The sequence below is a fragment of the Condylura cristata genome, unplaced genomic scaffold (assembly GCF_000260355.1).
Source record: "Condylura cristata isolate star-nosed mole 26May11 unplaced genomic scaffold, ConCri1.0 scaffold00025, whole genome shotgun sequence".
NCBI classification, from domain to species: Eukaryota; Metazoa; Chordata; class Mammalia; order Eulipotyphla; family Talpidae; genus Condylura; species Condylura cristata.
The window spans coordinates 607165-617533 of record NW_004567126.1 but is presented as its reverse complement, the minus strand read 5'-3'; the positions used below and the strand labels follow the sequence as shown (position 1 = coordinate 617533).

The following is a 10369-nucleotide window of genomic DNA, read 5'->3' as shown; positions in this document are numbered from 1 at the left end:
ATATATTTTCCTCTCATAAATGCTTTTAATGTTCCCCCTAAGTTTTGGAGAGTTGTGTCATCATTGTCATTCTTCTCAAGGTTTTTTTTTTTTTTTTAAAGATTTATTTATTTGTACATACAGAACTGGGATACAGGCCAGAGGCTCAGGGGCCACGAGAGGCTTCACCAGAGACAGAGTGGGGAGCAGAACAGGCAGATCGACAAAGTACACTGCTGAGGGGAGCAGTGGTCGGGTCAGGAGAGGTCTGCCGCGCCATGTGGTCACCTCCGGGGATCGAACTCATGCGGAAGTGGCTTTAGTTTCTCAGTGCAGTGCTTTAACCCACTGTGCCACCCGGGAGGGCCCTGACTCTTTTTGTTTTAATTGAAAAGAATATGGGTTTTTTTATTTCTGTTTCTTCTGATTGGTATAGCAAGGGCTCTGATTTTTGTGTGTTGATTTTATATCCTGCTACCTTGCTAAACTGGTTGATGGTTTTAATTAGTTTCTCTGTGGAGTTTTTAGGATTTCCATGTAAATTAACTTATCATCTGCAAATAAGGACAGTTTTACTTCTTTCCCTATTTGGATTCCTTGCATGTCTTCTTCCTGTCTTAATTGCTCTGGCTAGAACTTCCAATGTTATGTTAAAGAGCAGTGGTGATATGGACACCCTTGTCTCTTGTTCCTGATCTCAAAGGAAAGGCTTTCAGCTTTTCTCTGTTGAGGATAATACTGTCTGTGGGTTTGTCATATATGTCTTTTATAATGTTGTGGTATGCTCCTTCTATTCCGAGGATTTTGAGGGCCTTAAACATAAATGGGTGTTGAACTTTGTTGAATGCCTTTTCCACATCTATTGATATGATTATGTGTTTTTTATTTTTCTGTCAGTTGATGTGATGGATTACATTAATTGATTTTCTGATGTTGAACCATCCTTGTGCTCCTGGGATAAAGCCCATTTGGTCGTGGTGTATTATTCTTTTAATGTATTGTTGGATTCTGTTGGCTAAGATTTTGTTGAGGATTTTTGCATCAGTGTTCATTAGGGAGATTTGTCTGAAGTTTTCTTTCTGTGTGTTTTCTTTGTTAGGTTTTGGTATTACTGTGATGTTGCCTTTGTAGAAAATATGTGGTAGTTTTCCTTCTTTTTTGATTTTTTGGATGAGTCTGTGTAGACGGCACTAGTTTTTTTTCTGAATGTTCGGTAAAATTTATTTGTAAATCCATCTGGTCCTGGGCTTTAATTTTTGGGGAGGATTTTGATTACTTCTATTTCCTTGCTTGTAATTGGCCTGTTTAGTTGTTCCATTTCTTCTTTATCTAGCTTTGGGTGGTTGTAGAGTTGTAGGAATTTGTCCACTTCTGCTAAATTGTCGAACTTGTTTCCATAGAGTTCATAGTATTCTCTGATTATTCTTTTGATTTCTGCTGGATCTGTTGTGATTTCTCCTCTTTCGTTTATGATTCTGTTTATTTGTGCTTTCTCTTGTTTTTTTTTCTTTGTGAGCCTGGCTAGTGGCCTGTCTGTCTTGTTTATTTTTTTGAAGAACCAACTTTTGGTTTCATTGATTTTTTTTTTTTGAAGTGTTTTTCTAACTTCCATTTCATTTATTTCTGATTTGACCTTTATTACTTCTGTCTTCTGCTGGCTTTTGGGTTATTTTGTTGTTCTTTTTCCAGTTCTTTAAGGTGGGGATTAGGTTATTTCTTTTGAGTTATTTCTTGTTTCTTTATTGTTGGGGACCGGCCCTGATCATGGGCTGTCCGAGGGCAGGGCCTTTAGGTGGGAGTGGCGTCAGCAAGCAGAGATTCCTAAAAAGGGGGAAGGGGAGCGGGTGCAAGGAAAACACAGGAGTCAGTTGTGTGCAAGTCTTCTTGCTGGTCTTTTTTGCAGGTCTTTATTTATACTGCTTAGCAAGGGTTAGTTACAATAATGCATCAAGTAAGTTAATAAGAAATCAACATAAAAGTTCTAAAGGAAGAGGAGAACAATGCATCCTCTTCCTGACACTTTATGGCATACTAGACTATACATCTTTGTGATAACTTTCATGTATATGGATATTTAACAATGATTTCAAAGGATAAGGGGTCTGGGAAAAGATGAGCTGTTAGCAAGGAATTTAGGAGTCCTAGGGAAGGAATAAATTGTTAGCAAAGTGATAGTCTAAATAAAAGCTAATGGCTAACTTAAGGCTAGCAGAGAGTAGCTAATATTTGTTTTAGGAAAAGTTTAATTAAGACTAGCAGAGAGTAGTTAGTGATTGTGTTAGGAAAAGAGTAAATTAAGAGGAAGTCACATGGCTATGCATTAAGCAAAACCTGTGTCAATAATGTTGAAAATTGTCCGTGGGTCCTTATGCCCTGGGAGTTATCTAAGATTCACTTTTTGTTTCAAAAGACCAAGGAAGCTTCCCAGGAGTCTTGATGCTCTCCAGGACCATCTCTCCAGGAGCTTGCCTTTTGTCTCCAGACAAAGGAATTTCCTGCCTGGATCTGCTCAGCTCGTACTTTGCCCAGGCAGCCAATTTGAAGCTAAGGCCAGGTAGCCATCCGTTGCAAACTGATGTTGCTAGAATATTTTTGATATTGTTATTATTATACAAAAAAGGGAGGTCATAATATAAGTTAGCAATGGAAATTCTGATTTTTTTCCAGAGCTTTTCCTTTCCATCTGGAATTTGTCAGTCAATAGAAGTTGCATAGTTTGAGTCATTTTATATAAGCCTGTATGGCTATATATTTTCCTCTCATAAATGCTTTTAATGTTCCCCCTAAGTTTTGGAGAGTTGTGTCATCATTGTCATTCTTCTCAAGGTTTTTTTTTTTTTTTTAAGATTTATTTATTTGTACATACAGAACTGGGATACAGGCCAGAGGCTCAGGGGCCACGAGAGGCTTCACCAGAGACAGAGTGGGGAGCAGAACAGGCAGATCGAGGAAGTACACTGCTGAGGGGAGCAGCGGGTGGGTCAGGAGAGGTGACCATGTGGTCACCTCCGGGGCAGGCAGGAATCGAACTCATGCAGAAGTGGCTTTAGCTTCTCAGTGCAGCACTTTAACCCGCTGCGCCACCAGGGAGGGCCTCAAGGTATTTTTTAATATCTTCTTTGATCTCCTCTTTGATCCAATGGTCCTCCAGTAGTGTGGGCTTCACTTGCAATGTGGTAGGTGGGCTTCTTACCTTCTTCACATGGTTTATTTCTAGTTTGATTCCTTCATGGTCAGAGAAAATAGTTGGTATGATTTTGATCTTAGTTTATCTTGTGACCCAGTATGTGGTTAATCCTAGAGAATGATCCATGTGGATTTGACAAAAATGTGTACTCAGATTTTTGGGGGTGCAGTATTCTATAGATGTCTGTTAGACCCATGTTTTCCAGGTCCTTGTTCAGAGCTTTAGTGTCTTTGCTTATTTTTTGTCTTATAGATCTGTCCGTTGTTGAGAGTGGCATGTTGAAGTCTCCTACTATGTGTGTATTTTCTCTGATACGCATTTTCATAGATGATGTAGTTTCCTGATATATTTTGGTGCTCCTTCATTTGGTGCATATATGTTGATGATTGTTATGTCTTCTTGTTGTATTGTTCCCTTAATCATAATGTATGACCTTCTTTGTCTCTTTTAACCTTTTTTAGTTTGAAGTCTTATTTTGTCTAAGTATAGCTGTTCCTGCCTTCCTTTTTGGTCCATTTGCTTGTAGGATTGTTTTTCCATCCTTTTATTTTCAATCTGTTTTTATCTTTTTTAATTAGATGTGTTTCTTGTAGACAGCAGAACGTTGGGTTCTGTTTTTTAATCCATCCTGCAAATCTGTGTCTTTTTATTGATGAGTTTAAGCCATTTAAATTTAGAGATAATAATGTCATACTGGCACCTGAATTTGCCCTTTTGGAGGGGGTGTCCTTTTGTATTTTTATTCCTTGTTTTGAACTGTTCTTGCTCATCCTTCTGTTGGATTTGTTTGAGGGCTTCTTGTGGTATTTTTTGGAGTGTGAGGGGGGTTTAGTCATGACAACATTGTGGTATTTCTGTTTGTCTGAAAATGCCCTTATTCTTTCTTCATAGAGGAAGGAGAGCTTCACAGGATAGAGTATTCTAGGTTGGCCTTTGATGCTTTGGAGTTTGTTGAGTATGTCCCTCCATTGTCTTCCTGCCCCCATAGTGTTTCTTTGGAGAAGTCTGTTGTCAACTGGATTGGTTTCCCTTTATAGGTTATTTGTTTCTTCCCTCTTGTCACTCTCATTATCTTTTCCTTGTCTTATATTCTTGGAATTTTTATTATAATGTGTCTTGCTGTTCTGTCGTTATGGTAGTTTGGTGTTCTTTTTGCTTCTTGGATGTCTACTATCATCTTCATATTAGGGAAGTTCTCTTCTATTATCTCTGTGAATATTTTCTCTATTCCTTGGCCTTTCTCTTCACCTTCCGCGATAACTATAGCTCTGATATTTCCTTTCCTCATGTTGTCAGATAGCTTTGGAAGTATTTCTTCACTCCTTTTCCTTTTTACTTCTTTTCCTGTTTTAATTCTCTTTATGACTGTGTCTTTGAGGGTGTTGATTTGTTCTTCCATTTCATCTGTTCTGTTTGCATTACTTTTCCCAGTAGTCTTTATTTCCTCTAGTGGCCTTTTCATCTCCTACATTTCTTCTATTTTCTTTTTTAAAGTCTTGTTTTCTTTCTTCAATTCTTTGATTGCCTCATATCGTTTTTTTCTTTTTCATTTCTTTCATCGTTTCCTCGTTTGCATTCTTCAGTTACTTGTTTCCATTCTTCAATTCCTTGATATCTTGCCTCATACGATTTTTTGCCCTTCTCATCTTTTTTGTTTATCATGATGATTTTGAATTCTCTATCTGGTAGGCTGAACAGTTCTTCTTTTCTTTTGTGATTTCTGGTGGCTGATCTTTTTGTGGTGAATTTTTTCTCTCTGGACTTGCGTGGGTATTTGTCTTCTTTTCCCCATCATGTATTTTCTCGTACTTTATTCGCTGAGACCCGGTGTTGCTGTTATTGACCAGCATTCTTTCTGGATATTCTTTCTGGGATGGCTGAGGGACTTCCAGACACTTCAGTTGTGGAGGATAATTCTGAGTTGTGCTTTGTTTCAATATCTCCTGTTTTTCCAGCCTCCACTGTGTGGAATTGTATCTGTTGTCTCAGCCAGTAACAGTCAGGGGTCTCTTGTGGTGTTCAGCTTCTTCCAGTAACACAATGAGTCCTTGTTTTTGGAAGTTGCCTTGTTGATCTTTGTAGCCTTCCAATTTCCCAGGTTCCCTCTATGCTTGGATGTGTCCAAGGCCGGTGGGGTGAGTTAGAAATGATGTAGGTCTCCCTGCATCTGTGCTGTCTTTGAGCCAGTCACTGGTTTTGTTTACTTTCTGAGCACTGTGAGCCTTGTAGGCAGTGCTTTATTAGCTCACAAGCCTTCAGACCTCTGTTGTGGAGGCAGGGGGTGCAGGAAGTGCCAGAAGGGCTGCAAGCCTCCCAGCTGTGTAGGCTGCCAGTCTTCCCTCAGTGCCTTCAGAGCTCCTTGTGCCCACACTGAGCAGTCTTTCCCCACTGTTTGGGGTCCACTCAGAGCTTAGTCTCTCTCTCTAACTCTATGGCTTTACTGCAGGTTTTGTGGGTAGATGCAGTAAGCAGGTAAACCAGTAGCAAGTCTCCCATCTGAGGCACTTCCTAGGGCCTCTCTATACGAGGATATGCCTGTGGAGGGTGGGGTATTAAAATTATTGCAGTTTCCCAGGGTTGGCCTATGGTTGAATGGGTCTTACTAGTTTTGGGGGGTTTTTTCCCCCCTTTTACCTCGGGGGCTTTGTGAGCCTTGCTGGGTCCCTGGCCTTATTGACCTTAATGGTGCACAACTGCTGTGAGGGCAGGGTATGCAGGGAACACTGGAAGGTCTGTAAGCTTCTCAGCTTCCCCAGTTGCCAGTTCTTCCTCCCCATCTCCAGGGCTGTATGTGCCCACTCCGAGCAGTCTTTACCTGCTGCTTTGGTTGTCTCTTCTTACCTCCAGGACGTAAGCAGGGCCTGCAGAAGAACAGCAAGTCTCCCATCTGAGGCACTTCCTAGTGCCTGGGCATATGGCCGCTCCTGGTTGGAGCTCCCCTATCAGAGCTCCCCAATCACTGAGTCTCCCTCAGTTATCTTCCTTCTAGTGAGTCCAGGGTGCTCTCATTTGGGTTGAAATTCATAGTATGTAAGTCTACAGTCCATTTTTAGTCTTATATTCCTGTATGAACTTGGGCATAGTGATTTTGGCATCTTCACTCTGCCACCATCTTGCCGGATCTCTGAGAAGGATATTTTAACTGGACATAGAATTCTTTGTTGACAGATTTGAAAAAACAAATTTACGTTTGAAAATGCCTTCTGTTACTTCATGGTGTCCTGCCTCATTTGATAGTTTACCAGTAATTGTATCGATACTACTTTATACATTATTCATTTTTCTCTTTCAAGATTTTATCTTTGTCTTTGAGCAGTTTGACTGTGAATTGTTTTCTTTGTGTTTATTATTATTAATTTTCTTGATTGAGTAGCTTCAAGTATTCATAAAATTTGGGGAAATTTTATCATTGTTGACTTCATTGATTCTTCATATTTCGAGATACTTTTTTTTTAAAGACTTATTTATTTATGCATACAAGAACTGGGGTACAGGCCAGAGGTGTGGGGGTGAGGGGATTTGCCAGAGACAGAGTACATTGACTGAAATACACTGCTGAGGGGAGCAGTGGGTGAGACAGGAGAGCTGTCTGTTGCACTATGTGGCCAGCTACCTGGCTAGGGATCAAACTCATGTTGCAGTGGCTGTAGATAGCTGAGACTTACTTAACCCCTTCTGCCCAAAGAGGCCCCATGCTCAAAGATACTTTGCTGTGTGTTTTTGAACAAATGTACAATAGCTTTGAACCTTTGTATTGTAATAGGTTCTTCAAGAACTGGACATTACATCCAACATCTGGGAATGTAGATATATGTTCAGCTATCTTTTCTCCTGAGTATATATCACAGACTCCTTTTCTGCTAATCTTGTAATGTTCATTGGAAAATCTGGTATAGACACTTTGATTTCTGATCTCTATCTCTGGAGGGTTATTGTGGTGGTGTTTATTTAGTAGCTTATGTGGGCTAAATCAATGGAGTCTGTTTTCCTGTTGTGCTTGCTGCTTTTTTATGTCTCTGCTTGGTTTAATTTTTGTTTTATTGTTAGTATTTCTAACCTTGACTTTCTGGAGTGGATCTTGTTTCTTTTAGTTTGTTTTTTTATGTGAGTTTCTAACATCATGTGAATTTCATGGGTTTTTCTCTCTGTAACATAGTGGACAGCCAGAGATTCTCTTAAGCATCTTGAACCAGTAAAGCTTCTCTTTCTTAATGATGCATCAGAACTTGTTCCAAGTTCAGGTCATTTTCAGTTTCACCCTCTTTTATTTAATGCTGCACCATCTATTGTTTCCTGTGCATATGTTTACATCCTCAGGTAATAATGTTTTACCTCTCCATGTCAAGATCTTCACTTCCTATTACAGTGCCACTGAAGTTGACATTCCCCACTGCTATAAAATGACTAAGCCTTTATCAGGTCCAGTTGCCTGTTCTCACAGCCTGTCCCCAATGACAGATTTTGTGGCAGAGCTGTATGGGTAAGAGAGGTGAAAGCAGCCCAAGTAAGAATATTACAAAATTCCATTATTCTTAAAGCTTACTATTAATGGTTCTCAGGCGACCAGTGCTCTGAAATGATTGCTTTTATAGACTTTGTCCAGTTTTTTGAGGAGAGAATGTTCTGACACCCTCATTCAGACCTAGTTAGACATTTCACCCCTGTTTTAATTCTAGTCATAGTAGTATCATTTAGGCTAAATCTGTATCATTTATATTGTTTTACCCAAAATGTTTGTGTTTCATGAACTACTTATTTTTCAAATGACATATAATCACTCTGCATGCTCCAGGGAGGCTCCCACCGGTTTTGGTTGAAATTATTTATCATGTCTAAAAAATTAGATAATTTTTTGGTTTGCTTTATAGTATGGAAAATATTTCACTGGCATTTTGTGTGATTTGTAGAGGAGGCTGAGGCTAGTTCTGCTATTACAACATGAATTCATGTCTATTTGATCAGTATGTCTCATAACACCTCAGTATCATCTGCTCAATAAATGTTGAAAATCTCCTTTAATGAAATAGAAGCTCATAGTTAACTTACAACTTCAAAACCTCTTGCTAGTAAACTGTGAAACCTGTTATCCTTGGGATTATTTAATATACTTTAAGTGACTTAGCCAAGTTAGTAAAACTGGCAGTAAGCTAAAAGTAATCATAAGATGTCTGTTAACTAGGATATCCACAAGTATCCATTTTAAAATTGTTTGAGTAGATTGGGCAGGAATAAATGTGTAATGGGGAATGGAGGAAAAAATAATTATCAATATCAAAAGTACAAATTACCCCAAGGAAGCCTTCAAAAGAAATGTCTGCTACAAAAACTGAAAGTAATATGCTGAACAATGAAAAGATGCACAAAAGAGACATGCACTCTTCTCCCCACTTTTTGGACCGGAAGGAGGAGTAAGAGTTGTAAAACATCACTTGTAACCAAAAGTGTCTTCTATGCCTGGAAGCCTTGTACCCATCCTTGAGGGTGACCTGAGGTGACATAGCCTTGTCTCTTGGTAGGAGGAGGAGGAAGAGCAGCCACAGCCTGCACAACCTCCTGCTCTTCCTTTGGAGGAGAAAAAGAAGATCCCAGATCCAGACAGTGATGACGTTTCTGAGGTGGATGCTCGACACATCATTGAGTAAGGCATTTCTACATACCCTTGGCCAGCTTCTACAGGGTGGCACTGGCAGACATCATTAGAATCCCAACCTTACCCAGAACAGCAGTCACCACTGTCCCACTGTGTGGGACTCCCAACACAATGATTTACTGAAAGTTTCCTCGACTTAATAGGGATTTAATAATATTTCTTCCTTTCACATGATGCATCTTATGCTTAAGAGACAGTTATGTGTACAACACAAGAACTGGTCTCTCTGTTCCCCAGCCCTCAACCCCCATTCTCTCCCTGGAGGAAACTTTTAACATGGTGTGTCTTCCAGAGATGTACATCAAACAAATTTATATTTCTTTTTCTTTTTGTTTGTTCATTCAACTGTTTCTGGTATTTCTGGTACACCGTTCTATGCCTCACTTTTCACTAAACATTCTCAGAGTCTCAGAGGCATCTCTGTCCAATAGCGGGTAGTGTGGTGTTCCTCAGATTCACATTTGTGTCTCCATATCTGCTGGTGGGCATGTCGGTTATTTCTCATCTTTTTATCTTGTAAACACAATTACAGTTGACATAATAATTCATCAATGCTTATGACCCAGAGTTAATGGATATTCTTACATTGGGGATTGAGTATATAGAAGATATAGGTGAGAAGGAACCACGGTAACAAATACCTAATCCTTTGAAATCAGAAGAAATAAGGGGGTGGGGATGCACTGAGGGAGAAAAGATTTGTATGAAATGGAAAACATTGCACAGCCTAAAACAGTGTGACAGAAATTGGTTGACATGTGTCTGTCACAATGATTGAATGAAAAAAGGTTAGTTAGTTTTTAAGACTGCCTGATTGCATCACAGAATAGCTGGAGTATAAATGATACTGTTATTATGTGAGACCATTCAGTGTGTCTTTTCCCTGTAGGCGCAGGAGCTCTTGGTAGAAAGGGAGGGCCAGCTGATCCTCCTGCAACTGGAAGTAGCACTCTGATGTGACAGTGACATGATTTCTGTTCTGGGAGGATGGAGTTGGGACCCATCGGACCTGGCAGTATAGTCTACACTTCCTGTATGCTTTGCTTTTCCTGCCTTGCCTGTCCTCAGACTGTCTGGCCACATCTGTGCTAGTTTTGCACTTCAGGTCATTGTACAGGGGGTTGATCCATAGAGACCAATATCCATAGAGATATGTGTCAGAGCACATTATCACAAACAGTAATGTGTAGCCTCACATAGCACTTCCATTTTGCTCCCAGGAATGCCAAACAAGATGTTGATGATGAGTATGGTGTATCCCAGGCCCTCGCTCGTGGCTTGCAATCTTACTATGCTGTGGCCCACGCTGTTACCGAGAGAGTGGATAAGCAGTCAGCACTTATGGTCAACGGTGTCCTCAAACAGTATCAGGTGAGGCGGGGCGGCCAGATGTTTTTAGAAAGTGCCAGAGGAGGCAGGATGGGGCCAAGTGTCTTCAGACAATACCAGCTGACACATGCCCACTTAACAGTCTTTCTGGCTATGGGTCATTGCAAAGTCAAGATATTCAACTTCACATTCTACTCTTTATCTTTGGGTAACTTGCCTGTTCC

The 10369-nt window shown here is 40.1% G+C and overlaps 1 protein-coding gene across 3 annotated transcripts in view; it reads left to right on the top strand.

Moving 5' to 3' along the window:
- The window catches only part of SMARCA4 (SWI/SNF related, matrix associated, actin dependent regulator of chromatin, subfamily a, member 4), a 91745-nt gene that overhangs the window by 42803 nt on the left and 38573 nt on the right, over positions 1-10369 (top strand). For all 3 annotated transcript variants that reach the window (XM_012729639.1, XM_012729638.1, XM_012729637.1), the window contains exons 14-15: positions 8683-8804; positions 10037-10187. In XM_012729639.1, the coding sequence (XP_012585093.1) occupies positions 8683-8804; positions 10037-10187 (273 nt within the window). The remainder of the gene's footprint in view (positions 1-8682; positions 8805-10036; positions 10188-10369) is intronic.